The sequence below is a fragment of the Eretmochelys imbricata genome, chromosome 8 (genome assembly GCF_965152235.1).
Source record: "Eretmochelys imbricata isolate rEreImb1 chromosome 8, rEreImb1.hap1, whole genome shotgun sequence".
In the NCBI taxonomy this organism is placed as follows: Eukaryota; Metazoa; Chordata; order Testudines; family Cheloniidae; genus Eretmochelys; species Eretmochelys imbricata.
Window position 1 is genome coordinate 95,792,818 of NC_135579.1, and position 24,580 is coordinate 95,817,397.

Here is a 24,580-nt window from a genome sequence, read left to right on the forward strand (position 1 = left end):
ACAATTGTCTTTTTTTTTTTTAAACTAGGAAAATAAAGACCCAACAGGCACTTTTGGTTGAAATGCAATTCTCCTTGGTTGTAGAACATCTGCAAATATTTAGAGAGAACATCCAGACGTTCTGGTCTTTTTTTTTTTGAATAAGAGGTACGAAATGAATCTTAAGCGGTGCTGTAAAAGCTGGAAGGGATTGGGATGTAGGAGAGCAGAAGAAAATAGAATGGAAGGCTGCAGTTTAATTTGAGCACAATGGATTTAGTGGCCTCAGGGTAGCAGACAGGAAGTAGCTAACATTTTCAGATGCTTGTTGTTGTTGCCGTTTGAAAACATCCAGCTCCTCCCATGCTGCATAACAAGTTGAAAGAGCATGCAGTGTTTGCCGAGATGTTTGCATAAACTGTACATCTGCAGTTATATTATCCAGAAGTAGCTGTCATGAGCATTACTATTGAACAATAATGCGGCCATGAGGATTTGATTTACTGCCATGTGCTGCTTGCCAACAAAATGTTTCACAAAGTCTTGAATTTCCTGGGAGTATGTTACAATTTCTCGCGTGCTTGCAGCTTGCACAGGGCCATTACTGTCTGTCTGTCTATTGTGGAGCGGATGGGGAAGAGGGGGCAAAGATTTGGAACTTCTTGGAAAGGACTCAATTAACCGCTGCTGCTCTTTATGCTGAGCTGTATTTTGGCAAATTGTGAACTTTTTGGAGATTAAGCAAGCTGTACCAGAAAAAAGGACTGTCTGCTTGGAAGCGTGCAGACAGATCCCAGTCCAAGACCAGCTTTTCTTCAGAGGAATTCAGAAATGTGCTGTTGTGAATTGCAATGATCTACTTGCTGATCAGTCTTACTTAAGAGCAGAGATTGATCTCTCCCCTTTTAATTAACACCGGCAGGTAGGGCAGAACCACTCTAATGCTTTTCCATGTAATTTGGGTGGGAGGTGACACACATGTCAGACTGCGCGCTTGCTTCATGCATGCAAGTGTCGCTTTTAACCTCTGCTGCTTTGTCCCAGGTGATTGTTCTCATGTAACACTTCAGCAGGGGAAAAGCCCGGGCTAGTTGAGCGTGAGCGGAGTATACCTTCACAAAGCTGTTCCATTAGGAACGGAAGGGTCAAAAGATGAAAGCCCCAAGCAATAGCGATGGCCAATTCCAAATTGAGGCATGGATGTTTTCAAATATCTGAGCGCCGAACTCCTTTTCCAAGTGGCTTAAACGGTACCTGAAACTGTTCTCAAACACAACTGTAAGCAGTCTGTGCCCTCATCTAACTCCTTCTAAACCATATGACAAGGCTTGTTAGAAGAAGGTAGACAGCATCTTAAGGGGAAAAGCACCGAGTCCACAGTTGATGCATTTCAGTCACAAAAAATCCCAAGATGTACTTCCAATTTGAAGGCGGGGTGGGGTATTCATTCTCTGTCAAATTGCTGATGTTTTACTCTGAAACACTTATTCTGTGAAATAGATTTCCTGGTCTTAAAGCTTTAATCATAGCTCCAAAATTTCAGTCTGCTTTACAACAATGCCCTAAATGTATGTTAACCACACCTACTTGCACGCTGGTATATGGAAAACTCCTCTTTGGCAGAAGCTGAGTCACGGCTGCATTGTGGGTGCTTAACTCTGCTGTGACGAAAGTGCAGCTTTATTTGTCAGGGCAATTTAATGATGGGTGTGTTTTGAAACTCTTGCTGTGCATTACTGTTCTCTGCACAGCTTCAGCAGTGCTGTTCTCCTGTGCCACTTCCAGTCCTTCTCCACGCTGTCGTTGAACCCAGGCTGAAATGTTCTTGCCGATAACAGCTTTAGCCACAGACGAGGTGTCACAGATTCTATTGAAATCAGTGTTCAGGCAGGACATTGACTATTCTCAATTCTTCTCTGAGATCTTTCCATTTTTGGAGGGATGTAACTGACCATTTGGGCATGTGTGTTCACTGGCTAGAAGTTTCTTGAAAGTTAATTAAAAGTCGCTGGCTACCTTGATTTCTCCAAAAAGAGGTACTCACATTTTGGGGAAGCCACTGGATTTCCTGTAGCAGTTCCCTAACGATGCTTTTAGGAATGATAATGATCTTTACTACTTTTTTTATCCCTCTGATGCCTTGTGCAATTAACAGTAGACCATTCCGCTCTGAAACTGAAGTCCATTTAAGATAAAGGCAGAAGGTGTTATTGAGATGTGTGGCAAAATGAGAAATCCATCTTTTAGCCTTATTTTAAAAAGCAGCTTAACTGTAACGGTTAATGACTTTCATTGGTCTCTCCCCGGACGTAGATAGAAGAAGCTAGGCTGACCAGATGTCCCGATTTTATAGGGACAGTCCCAGTTTTTGGGTCTTTTTCTTATATAGGCTCCTATGACCCCCCCCCCCCCCCGACTCCCTGTCCTGATTTTTCACACTTGCTGTCTGGTCATCCTAGAAGAAGCAGTACCTCCTGGTGGTAGGGAAACTGTCATATGTCGTCATAGTCTTCTTACTCCATTCCCATCAGAGCAGCAGTATACCTGGTGCACTCTGAAACCATTCTTAGGGTATGTCTATACTATGAAATTAGGTCGAATTTATAGAAGTCGGTTTTTTAGAAATCGGTGTATATATATACGCTGGAGGGCAGGGATAGGATACAGAGGGACCTAGACAAATTGGAGGTTTGGGCCAAAAGAAATCTGATGAGGTTCAATAAGGATAAGTGCAGGGTCCTGCACTTAGGACGGAAGAACCCAATGCACAGCTACAGACTAGGGACCGAATGGCTCGGCAGCAGTACTGCGGAAAAGGACCTAGGGGTGACAGTGGACGAGAAGCTGGATATGAGTCAGCAGTGTGCCAAGAAGGCCAATTGCATTTTAGGATGTATAAGTAGGGGCATAGCCAGCAGATCGAGGGACGTGATCGTCCCCCTCTACTCCAGATGAGGCCTCACCAATGTCGAATACTGTGTCCAGTTTTGGGCCCCACACTACAAGAAGGATGTGGATAAATTGGAGAGAGTCCAGCGAAGGGCAACAAAAATGATTAGGGGTCTGGAACACATGACTTATGAGGAGAGGCTGAGGGAACTGGGAATGTTTAGTCTGCAGAAGAGAAGAATGAGGGGGGATTTGATAGCTGCTTTCAACTACCTGAGAAGTGGTTCCAGAGAGGATGGTTCTAGACTATTCTCAGTGGTAGAAGAGGACAGGACAAGGAGTAATGGTCTCAAGTTGCAGTGGAGGAGGTTTAGGTTGGATATTAGGAAAAACTTTTTCACTAGGAGGGTGGTGAAACACTGGAATGCGTTACCTAGGGAGGTGGTAGAATCTCCTTCCTTAGAAGTTTTTAAGGTCAGGCTTGAGAAAGCCCTGGCTGGGATGATTTAATTGGGGATTGGTCCTGCTTTGAGCAGGGGGTTGGACTAGATGACCTCCTGAGGTCCCTTCCAACCCTGATATTCTATGATTCTATGAGTGTGTGTGTCCCCACAGAAAATGCTCTAAGTGCATTAACTCGGCGGAGTGCTTCCACAGTACTGAGGCAAGCGTCGACTTCCGGAGTGTTGCACTGTGGGTAGCTATCCCACAGTTCCCGCAGTCTCCGCTGCCCATTGGAATTCTGGGTTGAGATCCCAATGCCTGATGGGGCTAAAACATTGTCGCGGGTGGTTCTGGGTACATATCGTCAGGCCCCCGTTCCCTCCTTCCCTCCCTCCCTCCATGAAAGCAAGGGCAGACAATCGTTTCGCGCCTTTTTTCCTGAGTTACCTGTGCAGATGCCATACCACGGCAAGCATGGAGCCCGCTCAGCTCGCTGTCACCGTATGTCTCCTGGGTGCTGGCAGACGCGGTACGGCATTGCTACACAGTAGCAGCAACCCATTGCCTTGTGGCAGCAGACGGTGCAATAGGACTGGTAGCCGTCATCGTCATGTCTGAGGTGCTCCTGGCCACGTCGGCCAGGAGCGCCTGGGCAGACGTGGGCGCAGGGACTAAATTTGGAGTGACTTGATCAAGTCACTCTCTTTAGTCCTGCAGTCGGTCCTATTGAACCATCTTATGGTGAGCAGGCAGGCGATATGGATTGCTAGCAGTCCTGTTGCATCATCTTCTGCTAGGCAGGCAAGAGATGAGGATGGCTAGGAGTCCTACTGCACTGTCTTCTGCCGAGCAGCCATGAGATGTGGATAGCATGCAGTCCTTCTGCACCGTCTGCTGCCAGCCAAAGATGGAAAAGATAGATGGAGTGTATCAAAACAAGAAATAGACCAGATTTGTTTTGTACTCATTTGCTTCCACACACCCCCCCGTCTAGGGGACTCATTCCTCTAGGTCACACTGCAGTCGCTCACAGAGAAGGTGCAGTGAGGTAAATCTAACCATGTATCAATCAGAGGCCAGACTAATCTCCTTGTTCCAAAAAGAACAATAACTTAAGTGCACCATTTCTTATAGGAACCCTCCGTGAAGTCCTGCCTGAAATACTCCTTGATGTAAAGACACCCCCTTTGTTTTTAGCTCCCTGAAGCCAACCCTGTAAGCCGTGTCGTCAGTCGCCCCTCCCTCCGTCAGAGCAACGGCAGACAATCGTTCCGCGCCTTTTTTTCTGTGCGGACGCCACACCAAGGCAAGCATGGAGGCCGCTCAGCTCACTTTGGCAATTAGGAGCACATTAAACACCACACGCATTATCCAGCAGTATATGCGGCACCAGAACCTGACAGAGCGATACCGGGTGAGGAGGCGACGTCAGCGCGGTCACATGAGTGATCAGGACATGGACACAGATTTCTCTGAAAGCATGGGCCCTGCCAATGCATGCATCATGGTGCTAATGGGACTGGTTCATGCTGTGGAACGCCGATTCTGGGCTCAGGAAACAAGCACAGACTGGTAGGACTGCATAGTGTTGCAGGTCTGGGACGATTCCCAGTGGCTGCGAAACTTTTGCATGCGTAAGGGCACTTTAATGGAACTTTGTGACTTGCTTTCCCTTGCCCTGAGGCGCATGAATACCAAGATGAGAGCAGCCCTCACAGTTGAGAAGCGAGTGGCGATAGCGCTGTGGAAGCTTGCAACGCCAGACAGCTACCGGTCAGTTGGGAATCAATTTGGAGTGGGCAAATCTACTGTTGGGGCTGCTGTGATGCAAGTAGCCCACGCAATCAAAGATCTGCTGATATCAAGGGTAGTGACCCTGGGAAATGTGCAGGTCATAGTGGATGGCTTTACTGCAATGGTATTCCCTAACTGTGGTGGGGCCATAGATGGAACCCATATCCCTATCTTGGCACCGGAGCACCAAGCCGGCGAGTACATAAACCGCAAGGGGTACTTTTCAGTAGTGCTGCAAGCTCTGGTGGATCACAAGGGACGTTTCACCAACATCAACGTGGGATGGCCGGGAAAGGTACATGACGCTCCCATCTTCAGGAACTCTGGTCTGCTTCAAAAGCTGCAGGAAGGGACTTTATTCCCAGACCAGAAAATAACTGTTGGGGACATTGAAATGCCCATATGTATCCTTGGGGACCCAGCCTATCCCTTAATGCCATGGTTCATGAAGCCGTACACAGGCAGCCTGGACAGCAGTCAGGAGCTGTTCAACTACAGGCTGAGCAAGTGCAGAATGGTGGTAGAATGTGCATTTGGACGTTTAAAGGCGCGCTGGCGCAGTTTACTGACTCACTTAGACCTCAGCGAAACCAGTATTCCCACTGTTATTACTGCTTGCTGTGTGCTCCACAATATCTGTGAGAGTAAGGGGGAGACATTTATGGCGGGGTGGGAGGTTGAGGCAAATTGCCTGGCTGCTGGTTACGCGCAGCCAGACACCAGGGCGATTAGAAGAGCACAGGAGGGTGCGGTACGCATCAGAGAAGCTTTGAAAACCAGTTTCATGACTGGCCAGGCTACGGTGTGAAAGTTCTCTTGGTTTCTCCTTGATGAAACCCCCATCCCCTTGGTTCACTCTACTTCCCTGTAAGCTAACCACCCTCCCCTCCTCCCTTCGATCACCGCTTGCAGAGGCAATAAAGTCATTGTTGCTTCACATTCATGCATTCTTTATTCATTCATCACACAAATAGGGGGACGACTACTAAGGTAGCCCAGGAGGGGTGGTGGAGGAGGGAAGGAAAATGCCACACAGCACTTTAAAAGTTTACAACTTTAAAATTTATTGAATGACAGCCTTCTTTTTTTGGGCAATCCTCTGTGGCGGAGTGGCTGGTTGGCCGGTGGCCCCCCCACCGCGTTCTTGGGCGTCTGGGTGTGGAGGCTATGGAACTTGGGGAGGAGGGCGGTTGGTTACACAGGGGCTGTAGTGGCAGTCTGTGCTCCAGCTGCCTTTGCTGCAACTCAACCATACACTAGAGCATACTGGTTTGATCCTCCAGCAGCCTCAGCATTGAATCCTGCCTCCTCTCATCATGCTGCCGCCACATTTGAGCTTCAGCCCGCCACCTCTCCTCCCGGTCATTTTGTGCTTTTCTGCACTCTGACATTATTTGCCTCCACGCGTTCGTTTGTGCTCTGTCAGTGTGGGAGGACAGCATGAGCTCAGAGAACATTTCATCACGAGTGCGTTTTTTTCTTTCTAATCTTCACTAGCCTCTGGGAAGGAGAAGATCCTGTGATCATTGAAACACACGCAGCTGGTGGAGAAAAAAAAGGGACAGCGGTATTTAAAAAGACACATTTTATGAAACAGTGGCTACACTCTTTCAGGGTAAACCTTGCTGTTAACATTACATACATAGCACATGTGCTTTCGTTATAAGGTCGCATTGTGCCTCCCCCCACCGCGTGGCTACCTCCTCAACCCTCCTCCCTCCCCGTGGCTAACAGCGGGGAACATTTCTGTTCAGCCACAGGCAAACAGCTCAGCAGGAACGGGCTCCTCTGAATGTCCCCTGAAGAAAAGCACCCTATTTCAACCAGGTGACCATGAATGATATCTCCCTCTCCTGAGGATAACACAGAGAGATAAAGAACGGATGTTGTTTGAATGCCAGCAAACATACACTGCAATGCTTTGTTGTACAATGATTCCCGAGTACGTGTTACTGGCCTGGAGTGGTAAAGTGTCCTACCATGAAGGACGCAATAAGGCTGCCCTCCCCAAAAACCTTTTGCAAAGGCTTTGGGAGTACATCCAGGAGAGCCGCGAATGCCAGGGCAAAGTAATCCTTTCACATGCTTGCTTTTAAACCATATATAGTATTTTAAAAGGTACACTCACCGGAGGTCTCTTCTTCGCCTGCCGGGTCCAGGAGGCAGCCTTAGGTGGGTTCGGGGGGTACTGGCTCCAGGTCCAGGGTGAGAAACAGTTCCTGGCTGTCGGGAAAACCGGTTTCTCCGCTTGCTTGCTGTGAGCTATCTACAACCTCATCTTCTTCGTCCCCAAAACCTGCTTCCGTGTTGCCTCCATCTCCATTGAAGGAGTCAAACAACATGGCTGGGGTAGTGGTGGCTGAACCCCCTAAAATGGCATGCAGCTCATCATAGAAGCAGCATGTTTGGGGCTCTGACCCGGAGCGGCCGTTCGCCCCTCTGGTTTTCTGGTAGGCTTGCCTCAGCTCCTTAAGTTTCACGCGGCACTGCTTCGGGTCCCTGTTATGGCCTCTGTCCTTCATGCCCTGGGAGATTTTGACAAAGGTTTTGGCATTTCGAAAACTGGAACGGAGTTTTGATAGCACGGATTCCTCTCCCCATACAGCGATCAGATCCCGTACCTCCCATTCAATCCATGCTGGAACTCTTTTGCGATTCTGGGACTCCATCATGGTCACCTCTGCTGACGAGCTCTGCATGGTCACCTGCAGCTTGCCATGCTGGCCAAACAGGAAATGAGATTCAAAAGTTTACGGTTCTTTTCCTGTCTACCTGGCCAGTGCATCTGAGTTGAGAGTGCTGTCCAGAGCGGTCTCAATGGAGCACTCTGGGATAGCTCCCGGAGGCCAATACCATCGAAGTGTGTCCACAGTACCCCAAATTCGACCCGGCAAGGCCGATTTAAGCACTAATCCACTTGTCAGGGGTGGAGTAAGGAAATCGATTTTAAGAGCCCTTTAAGTCGAAATAAAGGGCTTCATCATGTGGATGGGTGCAGGTTTACATGGATTTAACGCTGCTAAATTCGACCTAAAGTCCTAGTGTAGACCAGGGCTTACTAAGGTTCCCCTCCAGGTCATGCCAGGTTTATATCGCCTTTTCCTTATGCGACAACCTGCCATACCCCAGAGGCAAAAGCCCCTAGATATGCAGCCAACCCATGTAACTCGTGTGTGAGACCATTAGGTTGACCTAGACACTTGCCATAGCTAGGTTAAGCACCAATGCAAAGGAATCGTATCTGCTCAGTTTGGTAATTCTCCAGGGTGTGGCAGCTGGTGGGAGAGGGTGGTTTAGTAGTGCTGTTTCTGAAGCTATGTGGCTCTTGGGATAAGCCCTCTGCTCTCAAGTAATTCCCTCCTCCTCCCCTCCCCCCCCCCCCTCCACCCCCTGAAACAAGGTTCCTGTTGGTTTGTTTTTTCCCATGTCAATTCCTGCAACCCAGCTTGGCTTCTTGGAATGAAGAGAACCTTCATGGAAGGACTTTAAGGAAGACTAGTGACCCCTCCACCCCCAGCCTTTCCTGGCATGTTCGGCGCAGGGCTCTTAATTTGGAGTGCAGTGCTTGTGAGCACCGAAGGATTCCCCAAGCACTTACCACCCCATTGGCACACCACCAGGTCTGCACTGCCTCCTGGTGTGCTGGACAGCAAGGCAGTCTTCACACTGGGTGCTGGCCTGTATCCCCTTCAGTAATGGCCTTTCCTGCAAGCCAGCCTGCCTCTCTCTCTCTCTCTCTCTCTCTCCCCCCTTCCTCCCCCCTTTTGCTGACAGATGGGTTGGAACTCCCTTGGGGACTACAGCAAAACACTGCCTGTCTGCTCCCCCTGCAGAGTCTGAATCCAGCCGCAGAGCCTGCAGGCATGTTCCAGTACAGGGCAGAGACTCCCTCACAGGGGGTCCAGCATCAAACCGTGTGCTCTTCTGGATAGAGCAAGCCCTGGTTATATCGTGGTTCCTTGATGCTTCCTGATCTCAGCTCCTGCTGCTGCCTTGGACTTACTGAGTCCATACAGATTCTGGCATCAGTGAGGCCCCAACAGACAATGCCTCTCCTTTTCCCCAGGAGTTACCTTAGGATCCCCCTAAAGAAGGCCTTTTGCACAAGGTCCGAGAAGGTGCTCACTGAGACTAGTCTCATCACTGTGCCACGCTCCCTCCCCTGTTGAAGTCATTGGTTGCATCCTGATATCTCTCACTGTGTGTAGCTGTAGCTGCCGGTTGCCTCCTGATTAGGTCACCCGGGGAGCCAGAATCTCGTTAAGTGGTGCCACTGGCCCTTACTAATGCTCCTTTCAAACAGCCATGCTTGGTGTCTGTTTCCTGACTCGCCAGATCCTTTCACCTGTCTTGCAGCTTGGTCAGAGGGTTAAGCGAGCTGGGTTCCTTTTTATTGCATTTTTGTAGACCTGTAGTTACAACTCTCTCTGGCTGGGCAGGTTTGCATGACAGCCCTAGACTGTGCTTGGCTTAGAACACTGAGCTCCTCCTAAAGCAGTCAACGGGAAAAGGAACTATCCGTCATGAGCCTTTATGCCACTTAGAAATGCACTTTCATTCTCAGGAAGCAGTCTGGTTAATAATTTCTATCTGAACCATTCTCATCTGTGGGGGAAGGTGTAATGCCTTGCTCATGGCGTTGGGCAGTCTCATGAAAGCGGCTACCTTCTCTCGCTTCGCCACAGCGAACAAACAATCCCATTCCCCAGGTAGATGAATCAGCACACCAGGAAATGCTGTAGAGATTGGGGTTCATTCTGCCAAAGATGCAAGGTATTGGATGGAGAAACATCAGCCCTCTTAGCAGTCTTATAGGTTTCTTCCCAACTTGTGGTCAATTCCTTCTTTCCCAGAGCGTTACGAAATTGAGTTGGTCTTTTCTCTTTGGATACAGTATTTGGGCAACAGGCCCGTCTCTCTGTTCTGCATATGTTTTTCAGGATGAAGAGGGAGTGGTGTGTAATCTATAAATAGAGAATACTTCTTGTGGGAAATGGCCATTTTTGAGCTCAAAGCTACCTGAATGTACATCATAAAGGATCTCTTTAATCTTGAGGCAGTTTTAACTAGCAAGGGTTTCTCTGTGGTGTCTTTCATTTGACCCACAATCACCTTTTTCTTTTATTTGTAGTGACTGTTGTTTTACTTACTCACTAAGCTCCAGTCCTGCAATTTGCAGCATGTTGAGTGGACTTCATAGACTCCAGTGGAGTTCTTCACAGGCTCAACAGTCCATCTGCATGTTGTCAATTGCAGGATCCGGGGCCAAATTTACTTTCTTCACATGGGTGGTGATCACACTGGCAGCTTCCCTGGAGGTCTGACTTCTGTCTAGCATAGTGGATCCATCACAGAAGAAAGGCAAAATGAGATTTATTATTTTTTTTTTTTGCATGTGACTGATTTCTCCTAGTGAGATCCATTACTCTGGACAGACTCCATTCCCTGTGCTTGTCTAGTAGGTATTCAGTAGATAGTTGGTTTATTATGGGATTTTCTCCTCTTTCAGTTCAGGAAGGGAATGTTTAAAAGGGCCTCAGTGAAATAAACAAAATGATTGGGGTTCAGATTGCGATGTTTCTAGCTTTGTCTCCTCTGCTTTGGAAGGATTTCTTTGGGGAGGGGGTGACATCAGTTCTGCAAACATGCCAGCAGGGGGAAATATTCAGAGGGGTTTTTTTGAAGTGGTGGTGGGGCATGGTGGGGTGTTGCAACTCTGAGTTAATACTTGTGCCAAGAACAGTGAATCTAGAAGAGGTAAGAGAACTATTCTTGCCTTACTGTACTAGTTATAAATTACAAGGTAGTACTAGTTATGTATGTCCTGTTAATGCAACAGATTCATTTATATGAGCATATAAACTAAACATGGAAGATTGACAGAGGGCTGTTCTGTTTTAATCTTTGTGGCTGTGTCTTTCTGTGTAACACTTAAAAAAAATTCCTCTTACTTTATTTAGGTTGCACTCAAGTTTCTGTAGTACAAAAGATTTGCAGGTGCAAATGTCCTGCCTTCATTAACTTCCCCTCCCTTTTTAATTTATGTGATTTCAATTTTCCTTCCCTGTACTGTTAATTAGGGGACCCCTCTAATCAGTACCATTATCACAGTGGTATTCATGTTTAGGAAAGCTGCTAAACAAATGCTTGCAAAATTGCTAAATGGCTAATTAATGTCTGTTAATTAAGAAAATTGCTCATGGTAACAAACCATGCCATTGCTGGCAGCAGCTAGAAGGCGAACACTTGTTGAAATTAGTAATGTGGCAGGTATAGAACATCTGCTGCTGTGCTTTTCCTGAAGTGTGTGGCTGCTTCACATAACATACTTACAAGGCTTATTTGCTTTCTATACCAATTACAAGTTCTTGGACTTGAATTTTTTTTTTTTTTTTTTTTGCATTAACATGCATCAGTGTATTCTTGCTCAGAGCTCACATTTTCCAAACAAACTTTCTTTTCATGCTTTAAAGGGTGGGGGTGGGGGGGAAAATTGGTGTTCAACCCCAAAATGTCAGAAACTGCTGTCTTGTGGTGTTAAAAGCTACATGAACTAATCTTTCTTTTTTCCCCCAGACATGTTTAGTATCGCTTTACTCAAAAGAAACTTTACTTGCATCATTTAGGTAATTCGTCTTGAGGAAGGATATTGCATCTTTAAGGGTAACAACACAGCCCTGCATGTAGAAATGGGTTGGAGTTGTGCCATCCATTTATTGGAGCTAAACTAGGCTTCAACTTAAATATCTGGCACAAACATGGGATGTGCTTCTAAGCAAGATCTTTGCCTCAACACTATTTTTAATACCTTGTATTAACCATTTGACCCACAAATCAAAAGGAAGCCCTTTAAGGTGTTCCTTACCTTCAGGAAGGTGTGGGAGGGTAGTGGAGAAGACTTTTTTTCTCTCCATACACACACTTTTTTAAAGCGTATCCAAATGTATTTGTCATTGCAGACTGGTTGAATTCTAAACCATTACTGTAAGGTTGCTGGTGTGCTTTGACAGATGTTCTATTTTTTTAATTAATTTTTTTTTTTGCATATATCATTATTCGTTGTTCTTTCATTACAAATGAATAGAAACTCAGCTAAAACGAGACTGGCCTCCCTACAAACAGATCCACCAGTAAATCCTTTTTAGCTCTTTCTGCGCTTTCATGTGCTAATCTATAACCTCCTTCTACTGTCTGACCTCACAGGGACCACCTGGTTCTCAGCCCTCGCCACACGCACAGCCTCCACCTCACAATCCTAACAGCATGATGGGACCCCACAGTCAGGTAAAGACACTAGAAATATGTAGACCACTGATAACGGGGCTTGCGTTCTATTTTGCTCTTTAAGCTTGTTGGGTCTGATTGTCAGCTGATGTGAATCAGCATAGCTCCTTTGATCCTCGTGGAGCTTCGCTGATTTACGCCAGCTGGGGGTCTGATCCTCAAATTTATTCTTCCAACATCATGCCAGCGCCAATATGAAATGCTTGTTTCCTTTTGATTTTGTATGTTCAGTTGACAATGGATTAGAAAGTCCATTCGTAAGTTTCAAATATACATAGCTGTGACAGTGTGAGAATTTTGTTAATTTGTGTTGTGTTTTTTTTAAATTGCATTCATAGCACTGATATGAATATATGGTTTAAGTGCTTGGCTTTTGGTTCTTGGCATTGGGTTTTTTTGCTTCATTTACCAATTTTCTTTTTCACTTGGAAAGTGTCTAATAGTCAGGGTCTCCCATGTACTAATTTTAGCAGCCTTATATAGTACTGTCCAAGTATGTTAAACCATCTCTCCAACAAAAATAAATCTGTGAAAAATACAAAAATGGACTGTGAAGATCTGTTTTTACCAACTCGTTTTTAAAAAAGAGATTTCTCCAGAAAAATGTGTAGATTGTAACCAGAGTCTGTATGGAATGTAGTAATTCTCTTTATCTCCATGCTGTGAGTGCATCCTGTCATTGAACTAATTTCATGTAATTACAGCCTTTTATGTCACCGCGATATGCAGGAGGTCCCCGGCCCCCCATCAGAATGGGAAACCAGGTATTGTATTTCCTTCCTCTGTTACCTGAGTTAAATGGGGGATTTTAAACTGAAACTTTTTTTGGCAGTGGGGTGAAAACCAGACTTTCACAGAGCTGAAGGTTTCTTATATTCTTAGACAACTTTGTGGTATCACAATTCAAATAACATTAACTCACTGATTAACAAATTCCATCACAACATTTTCTCCGCTTTTCATGAGGGTTTGTAATGCATTGAATCTCAAGAAACCATTTGCTGGTAGAAACTCCGTCACATAAATGTAAATATCAGGACCTGGCATAGGAATTGTGTTCTGTCCACTGCCAACAGCTTCTTCTCTATCAAGAGAGCTTCCATGTAATACGCAGTTCTGAGTTCTCCTTTATAATCGCACAACTTCTTGGTTTTCCCTGACTGTCTCCCATGATTTCAGCTGATATAAACAAAACTATGCTATGCGACTGATGATGGTTTACAACAAAGCTAGCTTGAAATGTAAATTTTCCCTGGAATCTTTAAAAATTAAAGTGATGCATATAATCCTGCTGTTAGAGAAATGATCCACCAGAACACTTCGATCAGCTGCAGGGTTAAATTTTAGTTGTGCTTATCCTCTTCCTTATGGCAGCTTAAAAGAAAATGGAGTTTTGTTCATATAATTATGAACATAGCCTGTTTATGTGCAGGAGTTTTAAGATTGTGGCATTTTGTTGTAATTTATCCTGTTGAAGCATATGCTAAGAATTTAACCAATTACTTTCCTTCAGTTTCTTTTTAGCAAAAGGTGTAGCACAAAGTACATCAGAAAAATAGTTACCTACTTAGTTTCTATTCCAATAAGATGTCACTTTACTGTTAACAAAGGAAGACCTTTTAAAATAAACCTTGTAACTCTTGTTAGTGCATTACGCTGTCTGTTAAAACACTGTTTTATAAATATGATTTAGAAAACGCCATTTAATTTTTAATACTTTGCTATGACTTTTTTTCCCCCAGTAGTAAGGTGCTCTTGTTACTTTCGGTCACCAGAACTCACTCACAAATGGTGCATATGCATTCTTTCTGTTTGAAACATTTAGGCATCCATTTTTTCCCTGTATCTCTGTTTAGCTGTCTGATTGTAAGAAAAACTTGTGAAAGAGAAATCCGTCTTACAGCCAACAAGCTTGTCAGTTACAAGAGACCGATTTGGTTCCCAAAGTGTTGTGTTGGTAGAGATAAACACTGATTATCTTACCAAGTACTAAATAAGATGAAACTTCTTATAATGCACTGAAACCAGTATAAACTCTTAACTCCAGCTTTTCCCTGTGCTGTGAGGAATCTTTAAAAATAAAAACACAAAAGCCTGTCCTGGACAGTGTATGTTTCTTTTGGGGTTATAGGGAGCGAATGGGGAGGATTTGAGGAAGGAAGGTCCACCCGGCTTTACACAACTCCTTCACCTTCTCTGAATTCTCATCCTCATTAGTGCTGGTGAAATCTCTCAGCCCTGCAATGAGAAACCTGCACATGGAAAATGACACTGATTAGGCAGCTCCATGTAACTTTTTTTTGGAGTGCTTTACAATGGAGGACCTCCCCCTAGTTAGGACCTTAATCTCATGCTCTCTGGTGCCTGGCACGGTGGGTTCAGGGAAGAGGACTGAAGTCAAGTGGCTAAGCACATCTCTTTTACCTAAAGATGGAAGACCAGAGGATGAGATCAGCTGCTTGACACCCTGCTAGGACTATTGATGATGTCCCACCAGTTGAGAATGGCTACGCGACAATTTTCTCACATGTGCATGCATAAGAGTGCACAGGTGTGTTCAGATTTTCCTTAGGTAGAGGTTCTAGCTTCCAGCTAGAGGTTCTAGCTTCTGCCTAGTGTAAGAAAACAGGAAAGTGAAACTGATTAGGAGCAGAAGTTAAACAGACAAGTCAATCTGTGCTGTCCAGGCCTGGTGAAATGCAGAAAGACAACTCTTTTTGTAAAGGGCAGTTTTACAATGTCCCTTTAAATCAGGCTTGCAAGACGTCCCAAGTTCTTGCTGCTGAAATATGGACAGCACAAGGAAAATGCTGGATTATCTGTAAGTGCTCTGGATATTAGTCTTGTACAAATTACATGTTGTAGAACACTATTTTGATTTTTGTCTAATAGCGTCAAGGTGGAGTCATGGTTCCTTTCGATCTCAAGTTGCAATGATGTACCGGAAATGTTTGTGAACGGGCATTGTGAGGGATATATTTGTAATGTTGCAACTTCAGAATCTCGGTGTTCTGTGCTTTTTGTTTTTATACACTTGATAATTTAAGTTAATGAGGAGGATAAAACTAATTTGACTTGAAAATAAAAAACCAAAAAAAAAAAAAAAAAAAAAACCCACCACCAAACCTGCTGCATTGAGAAATACTCTCACAACTTAGCTAGGTTACTGGCTAGATCCAGAGGCGCAAAAACATTACAGCAGGGCCAAATAAACAAGAAATGAGGCAGTAACGATTAGGTGAGAAACACGTTAATAGCAATGTGAACCATATATGAAAAGTGTGTTTATTATTTTCCTACTTCTGTCTCCCAAGCTGTAAATCTATAAAGATTTGGAATGAAAACCTTCCCTCTGTTACCTGAGTTACCTACTCATGGCATTGATGTGTTGCCTGGTCTGCGTAAACTGACATCCTTCCTTATTGGAGAGTCTCTAAATTTTTACAGCATTATCTATTTCATGTTGGTATTCAAATAAAAGAAAAGCAACAGTGTTTCAAAATTGTTTACAGTTTGCTTCCCCAAGGTGTATGGTATCTGTGTTTTTTTTCCCTCTGTATTTGCACTGAGCTGTACATGGAAGTCCTCTTTTGAACTTTAGATTTGTTGTCCAAGTGGAGTATGACTTTGAAAAAAGAAATACAGTGTTCGGGATACTAGGAAATGAGTAAATATACATTTTTAGTAGTCCTAAAGGCCATCTTCATAAGCTATTCAGTAATTTTTAAAATCATCTTTGCAGATGAAATGTCTCTTCACTGGCAAATAAATAACTTTAATATATTTACATAGCATATTTGCCAAGTGTATACCTTGAAATTACATTGGCATCAGTATCATTTCACTGAAGTGCTTTGATCAGACATTCTCTCATCCTGACAGCCATGTGGGTCCCCTCCTTCTATTTACTTACAACTAGAAGCTTGGAATTGGACCTTTAGTACAGTAGTGTGAAGTATTACAAGAGAACTGGGGGTGGTTTTTTTAAAGGCTGTGAAACAAAAGTAGGAGGGTTAGGAAATCGAAGTTGGGCAAATTACAGGGATTTAGAGAAACACGTCATGGGAGATGGCTCCACAGATGTATACAGGTAGGAGCTGTGGGTAAGCAGAGGAAGTTATGACAAGTCCCTCGTTTCCCAGAAAATAGACCACGTCACCTGAATTCTTTGTGTTTAAAGCCTTGAATTTAAACTACATATTTTGGTTACATATCTGAGAGCTTATTTTTCTTCTCCCCCACCCCCTACCCCCTTTTCTTCCCCCCCACCCCCAATTTTTCTAGCCTCCAGGGGCTGTTCCTGGTACACAGCCACTGCTGCCCAATTCAATGGACCCTACACGACAACAAGGTAAACATGCTCAAGGATGCCTGAAGGTGTCTCTCTGTTGGCTTTGGGCCAAACACTGTTACTCTGCTATAATGACTTCATTGATTCTACTCCCAACAGGGCACCCTAACATGGGAGGACCAATGCAAAGGATGAATCCTCCACGAGGGATGGGCCCCATGGGTCCTGGTCCGCAGGTAAACTTAAACTCCTGTCCAGTGCCAAATAACATCTTACGACTTCATAAAGTTTATAAGCAAAACATCATCCAAACAATCTCTAGGGGTTTAAAGAGCTGGGAGTTCTTCTCACATACTCTCCATTAGCACGAATGCATTTTACATTCGCGCATTGCAGCTGGAAAGCCCGCGTTCCAACAGTTGTATCTTCAGAGCTCAGCATCCTCATTAGGGATATTGCAGAAGCCCCTCTTGCTCATTAGTTGGAGGCAGTGCTGTTTAGCTGTGACCACGTAGTGATGGTGAATGCATTATCCAACTTGCCTTGATAACACTTCAGAAAGGGAGTGCCCACATAAAAAAGTAAGCCATTTATAACGGGAACATAAAGCTTCCCTCTTCTGTATTCTGTTTTTCCCTATCCTATTCAATAGACTATTTCACTTCTCTGGCATTTAAGCCATTCTTTGTTTCCTGGATAAATCTAACGCTTGCCTCTTTCCCCTCTCCCAATTTTACCTTTAAACTTCAGATTGGGGATTTTCGATGAGGGAAAAATTTGCTGATGAGGTTTAGGGATTTTCCCCCAAAGTGGGATATGCTGAGTGATCTTCTCATGAGCTACAGAAAAATTCTGACTCCTTTTTTTTCCTGTAACTTTTTCCCAAGTATATTTCAGAAGCTCTTGTCCTTTCCCAGGCGATTCAACGAACTTGTTAGTTTCCTTTATGGTAGGAGCTAAGCATCGGCGTTACTGAAGAATCCTCAGTTTGTTTTTTTAGTGTTAGCGGAATATCATTCTCCTCTGAATTTTCACTAGCATGAGTAGTAGCTCGACATCCGACAAAATCTTCCAATTCCTGAATGATGCCAAATCCCTCTTTGGTTGCATACATATCAGGGAGTGGGGGAACCAGTCCAATTATGAGTAAATTTTAAATGAAGTAAATCTGGGTTAATCTATTCTGTCTTTGTGTTGATTCCTTTTAACAAGTGAATTTGCATGCTACTATGTTGACTCACTCCTGTTTGTTTGTTGTGATAGACTTTAAACAACGTACTACCATATCTCGGACGTAGGTTTATCCTCCCTGGCTTCTTGTTTCCTGTGTTGTCTTCAGAGCTGTGTAACCCTGGAATAAATGAATGTGCGTTGCACAGGTTTCCCAGGAGGCTGTTGAGCTAAAGGGGTCTTGTGTGAAGAGAGTTAAGAAATTATTTAACTTATGAGAAACTATTGAATACTGACAAGAAGGGAGAAAAGTTGATTGAATAAAAATGTACATCCCTCTCCTTGGGCATGGGTGTGAAACTCGGCTAGATTCCCCACACCTCAGAAAAAATCCCAAGCATTCTTTGCAGGCAAGCTTAGATTCCAATAGCTTGGCTATACATTTTAATGGTCTGGCACTGTCAGGAACTGGTACAACAAAGCACTTAATAGTCCCACATGTATGATTACAAAAGTCTGCATCTGTTGCACTTGCATCAGCCAAGCAAAAAGTGCCATGAAAGTTCTGGGTGCTCTCAGCAGTTTGGACAAACCAAGGTGATTGCCATGGAACTTGAAAGCTGTTGTATTTTAATCAAGCACTGTATAGGTTTTCCCCAGTCCCAGGTGGTATTGAAAGTTTTGAGTGTTAGGGCTTGCTTTCTTATGCCGGGACTATTAGAGCATGTACGTTAGAGAGAGCGCCTTGTTTAATGTTCCTTTAAACAAGTGCAAGCCTGTGAAAATGGACGTGCAGTCTCATCAGCCGGTTGGCATGTTTTTGAGTCTTCCCAAAATGCTCAAGAAGCAGATGCCCAGAAGCTTTAGTGCGTGCATGAAATAATCAAAAATATTGAACAAGTCACCCTTTTTGTTGTGTGTAATAAATCAGTGTACATGCTGCACACCCACTACCTTCCCGAAGTGTTTTTTCAAGATCTTCTAAAATATTACTTAATAAGCATTTGTATGGAATACATTTTTATCCAACCAACGGTAACCTGCAGGCATGTACCAGCCACCTGATATTAACTGAAAACCAGTCATCTTTTACAATCTAGCATCATGTTTTAAACTCTTGACTTCCGATCTCTCTTTTTAATGATTGTAGCGTTAATTCTGTGAACAGTAAAAAGGCATTTGTTGGTGCTGCTGAGGTTAGATGTGTCAGTGCTTCTATTAAATACAGGCTTCCAAGGGTTTATAACTTTCCCTTTTTAATTCACATTTTGCTGAAGCTTGACACCCAGCTTCTCAGCACAAAGGCACCTTTTCCCCTTTCTCTAACAGCTTTAAAACTCTTTGGCCTGTTTGGCTGTTTCTTTCAGCACCAATTAGAAGTACTAAGTTTTAACATGGGGTTTTATGTAGCAGTTCAGCATAGAAACTGAGATTTGATCAGTTAAGATTTGCTAGTGACCTCTTCGGGTAACCCTTTTCATCCTCCTAAAAGTATGCATGTAGATAAGATAATGGGCCCTAATTCAGCAAAGCATGTCAACGTGGGCTTAAATCCAAAGAGTTCAATGGGACTTCAGTACATGCTTAAAGTTAAGGAGATGCTTAAGTGCTTTGCTGAATTGGGACCATAATGAAATATTTGTACTCCTGCAACACCATTCTGTTGACCTAGCTGTTGTGCTTTGAGTTACAAATAAAGGTATGATGGCAGGGGAACCAAAAAAAAAAACAAACCCCAAAATGCTCTGTCTTATGAGAAACCAAATTTCCCAAATAAGCCAACCCCAAATTCACTGGTGTAAATCAAAAATATTAGTGGAGTACTACACTGCCAAGCATTAGGTACAGCTCCAGTCCTAGGAACGAACACGGAATTTGCTGGAGACCCCATTTATCCCCTCATTCGTGGCGAGAAGAGAGCCTCTTAGCCGCTGACTCCATCTACACTGCATGCCTCTTGGGAGGGCATGTAGGATACATGGAGCTACACGCCACTGTGAAAGGCAGGCTGTGTCCACACGGCGATGCGTAGCGACACATGTCGGGGAAAGGCTCTGGCACGGGGAGGCAGCAGGAAGCTGCCAGAGCCTTGGGGTCTTTCCCTGCTTTGGGGAGATTACGTACCCAGAGGGTTCAGGAGTGTGTCTTACTCTGTTTGCCTAAGCAGCACCTCGTGGTCTCCATTGCTGTTATACCCATGCTAGGGGAACTAGCCATGTGCGGCGTAAGTGTATCTCAAGAGCTCTTTGGGGACAAATAGAAGTTGTCCCATTCCAGTCCCAGAGGGACAGCTGTCCGGATACAGAGCCTCAGGAATACGCACAGTCAAGTTAAAGTGGGGGAGGGGGGCAGTTCTCTAGGCTCTCTCAAAGAGATGGGGGAAACCCGTTGAGTGAGTAGAAGTTTGCAGGGGGAAAATGGGAGTCTGTGTCTGTGAAACCCGGGAGCCACACAGGTTTTGTTCCTCTCCTTGAATGGAAACCCCCCCTGCGTTTTCTGAAACGGGTGGCGTAAGCGACTTGCACTGCCATGCTCGCAAACACAGGGAGCGCAGAGCAAGTCTGAGGGAGAACCCTTTTGATCAGGCACTTCATCTAGTGACTGCACCGTTTTTCCCAGTTGCTGGCTGTCAACATCCTCCTCCTCTTTATCCCTTTTACAGTCGTGGTTTGCTGGGATGGGTGCTTAGCTCCGTGTGTGGGAGTGGTGGTTTCCTAGATAAACCAGCCTTGCAAAACTGCTGAGGAAATAAACTGGTCCAGGCACAGAAGAAACAAATGCTATTTTACCTTGAATGAATGGATAAGAAGAATTTAGCAAGGCTGATGCACACTGCGAAAGGCATGCCCAGATCCGTTGGTGATGGGCAACTGACTTGGAGAGAGGCAGAGAAATTCAGCATGAGGATTCCTGCTCCTGGAGCCACAGCATTCTCTGGCTTGGCATTACAATAGATATGTTCTTATAAGATCAGGTACACTGATCGGAGACTCCTGTGATAGGCAAAGCCAGGGGGTGACATAAGAAAGGAGAGCAGGTGCCTGAGTTGTTTACAGCATTTCTGTGTTGCATGTCACCTTCCATCCCACCCCCTGTGCATGCGTTTGGGTTTTACTTGCTGACGCAGCATCAGATTTGACTATGAAGAGGTGCGAGTCAGTGACTTGGTCAATCTGAACAGTTCTGTAGGAAAATCGAAGTCCCGTCCCTTCCCTTCCCTTGCAACTCTGCGGGCTGTGAATCTGTGTGTGCGTGCGTGTGCGTGTCTGAAATGCACACTGTTCTGTAGTGACTTTAAGACCAATCTTTTTTTCTTTTTTTTAAGCTTGAGATGTAACCCTAGGAGGACAGGTTGCTTTTCCGTATTTAGAAGGCTACTGCAAACGTTCATGCTGTTGGCATCTCTTCTGTGCATCCCATTGCTTGCTCATTACACTGTAGCAATGATCTTTCAAGCAGATACTTTTTTTTCTCTGTCCATCCACCCCCAAACAAAAGAAAGGGGGGGAAAAAGAAAAACCACAGGCCAGAAACTGAGATGCCTGCTGGAGCTGGGAGGGAACTTCCCTCACTCCATAATAATTGTATTGCACGGTTGGCCGGGGCATTCTCTTTCCTCTGAAGTGGGCCACTCCCAGAGGGCAGGGTCCAGGCTTAGGATAACCCAGTGCTGTGCTCCAGTCTGCAATAGGGAAGCCATAATGCAAAATCTGTCTGGCTTCTGTATAAACCTTTAACAGCCTGTGATGTCTTGCGGAGAGTCAATGGAAAGATACCATAGTCCTGTTTTATTTTAAAGTTTAATTGCTTGTATGTTCATCATCATCTAATTTTTTATTAAAGTTCATTTTCACAAACTAACCCTCTTGTTTTTGTTTGTTTGTTTTTTTCCCTTCTCTTTTCTTCTCCGGTTTCCCTTCTCGTTATGGTAGACTGATCCTTGGTTATCATTGCAGAACTATGGCGGCGGAATGAGACCTCCACCCAACTCTTTAGGCCCCGGCATGCCTGGAATTAACATGTAAGGCAAAACCCATGATGCTTTAACTCTGGTGTCTGACAGCAGCTTTGACCCTTGATTTGAAATTACTTTGGAATCCCAGTTCTACATTGCTGTTGAGCTGTATCTTGACGTGCCATGTATAAAAAGCTTTTCTTTTTCATTTAAACTCTAGGGGCCCGGGAGCTGGTAGACCATGGCCTAATCCTAGCAGTGCTAATTCAGTAAGTGTCTGTCTTTTTATCAGTATTAGACTAGAGCAAAAGTTTGTACATGAGCATCTCTTCAAATATGACTTCCTTCTCGCGTCTTTTGTTACTTCTGACTAAAGCCTCGTCTTTCGAGCCAGCCAGTGTACAGGTATTACGTGGACATGCCTGAGTATCAGGACAGGAGAGTAGTGTTATACCCATAATGTGGACAAACCCCCAGGCAAACATTCACCATCCTCCATACCATCGAGTGCTTCCCAGCGAGCACCCAGCTAAGTAGAGAAGATTTTTATGTTGCACAGTGTTCCGTTAATTTGGTTACTGCCTTGGTGTGTCTAAAAGTTACAGTTGTGTTTCTTTGTTCTAATCTGTTCCTTAGCCAGTTTTCTGTCCATTTTCTTTGTGATTCAGGGAAAAGGTGTGATACTGTGCAGCACTGTGGGCGCACACACACAAAAAAAAAAAAAAAAAAGTAGGGGGAAGGAAGGAGACAGGATCTTCCAGCAGCAGCCTGGTCATTCGGTGACCACAGATGTGTCTGATGTAGTGCAGAACACCCACAACCTTGCTCTTGAACCATTAATTATTCTTGCCTTTTTATATCCTGCCAATAGTAGGGTTTTAGGGACGGGGTAAGTGAAATATTGTGTGCCAGCATATTCAGTGCATGGTGGGCATTTATAACCCATCAGAGGCCACTACTGTAATTCAACCGAATTTCCGCTTCAGTTTGACAAAGCAGAATGTGCGCACCCGAGTTAAATGTGTAAATCGGGATATTACTGATGAAATGCTGCATTTCAGATAGGTGACTCTCTCCTATGATCTGTTTATAGATTCCATATTCTTCTTCATCGCCTGGTACATACGTGGTAAGTTCCTGGGCCGAGTTCTTATTTCTAGCCAGATTTGTGGTCAGATTTCAAGTATATACGTTACAGGTCATTGACTCTTTGTACACACACATGTGTATGTAGATATAACTTATTCGGACTTATAAATAGATTCTCGGTGTGAGTTAAACGTATATAGCGTAGCCATGTCCCTCTATCCTGAGTTGGTACAGAAGTCTGGGTAGAGGCAGAAATTCTAAAATGTAAGAATGTTTGTTTCTAGAAATCTGCGTGTCTTCTGAGTACCCAGAACAGCCTCCCTTTCCTGTAAATCTAAAAAATGTTTTAGAAGGGGTCCCGTGGACACTGCAAATGATTTCCACTCTCTCCCATATACACCTCTCAGATGCTTTTTTTTTTTTTAATTCTGATTTTGCTCGAGGCTTAAACAAAGCATTGTACTTTGGCTAGGAGAGTGCATCAAAGGTTTTAGCAGGAGATTAATGCTTGGCTGAATACCAAGGTGAGACATTGTTGCTGACAGCAGCAGGATCATGCTGACCTATTGCAGTATATGTTATCACAGTGGTTTTTGACGTGTGTTTAATCTTGTCTACAGGGGCCCCCTGGTGGTGGAGGTCCTCCAGGAACACCGATCATGCCTAGTCCTGCAGGTAAAATTCAACAGCCGACGAATTCAGCACTAAAAAACCCAAATTTGCTGATTGTTTTCAGTGATAGCCTCCTAACTCCTCAGCTCACGCTCAGCTGCCATTCCATTGGATTTCTGATCACGTGCAATCGTATTGAAAGAAGCTTTTGGTGGTTGTTAGGATGGGGCTTTGTATTCACTTCTCCGCCCAGGATTGAGTTTCAAGAGGATGAAAATTCACGGTGGGGGGGGGCGGGGGAGGGGACTCTGAGAGCACGTGTGAGCACATATGAAGTAGGGAAGAGGAGGGAGCTCTTCTCAGTGTCCGGATTTGTCTCCCTGAGAAGCAGCAGTCACTTCACGTTTAATCTCCGTGTTACTAAAGTGAACCAGCCTTGTTTACATGCCTCACTAGAAATGTGCAAAATGCTGCTTGTTCTTTGACAAAACGTCCTTATAAAAAATTGACTCTATTTATTTGTCTTTCCTTTCAGGCTGGTTAGCAAACAAAAAGCGAGGGAGTCATTTTGTACTGTTTAGGGGCTGACATCCCAGCTACCGCTTGCTCTTTAATAAAATAAAATACTATTTTTAACCTTGGCTTTGTTTATTGGCTACAGAAAAAAAATCCAATCTCTATTTACTACAAATGTTTCGTGTGCCCCTTCTTCCCCCACACACATTAACTGTGACGCTTTCTCCCTCAAAAAGACCAAGTCAGGCTGTGGAGGCTGCCATTGTGGTGGTCAGATTTATAATGTGGACTTGCAGAGGCTTTTGAAAACAGCTTTGCAAAATTCTGCTTGTCACAGGGAGGCTAATTCCCTCGCCCCCAAATTTCTTGTTTTTTGGATGGGTCACTAAAATTTCCCACATTGATTTTTTTTTTTTTTTTTTTTCTCCTTCCCCACATAAAGGTGGGCATGTAGATTCTGCATCAGGACTGGTAAATTTCTCTGGCAGTTTTGCAAGGCTGATTTTGTAATTGTTGTAGTGATCAATCGGAGGGGATGGCGGGTGGGTGGGCTCCAG

General features: G+C 44.5%; 1 protein-coding gene across 7 annotated transcripts in view; it reads left to right on the forward strand.

The window, feature by feature from the left end:
• SSBP3 (single stranded DNA binding protein 3) overlaps window positions 1-24,580 on the forward strand; it is a 140,071-nt gene that overhangs the window by 106,933 nt on the left and 8,558 nt on the right. For 2 of the 7 annotated variants that reach the window (XM_077825135.1, XM_077825141.1), the window contains 8 exons: window positions 12,310-12,390; window positions 13,095-13,154; window positions 16,675-16,741; window positions 16,841-16,917; window positions 21,784-21,872; window positions 22,027-22,075; window positions 22,900-22,935; window positions 23,516-23,570. In XM_077825135.1, the coding sequence (XP_077681261.1) occupies window positions 12,310-12,390; window positions 13,095-13,154; window positions 16,675-16,741; window positions 16,841-16,917; window positions 21,784-21,872; window positions 22,027-22,075; window positions 22,900-22,935; window positions 23,516-23,570 (514 nt within the window). The remainder of the gene's footprint in view (window positions 1-12,309; window positions 12,391-13,094; window positions 13,155-16,674; window positions 16,742-16,840; window positions 16,918-21,783; window positions 21,873-22,026; window positions 22,076-22,899; window positions 22,936-23,515; window positions 23,571-24,580) is intronic. The other 5 variants (XM_077825136.1, XM_077825137.1, XM_077825138.1 and 2 more) reach the window with 5 other exon arrangements.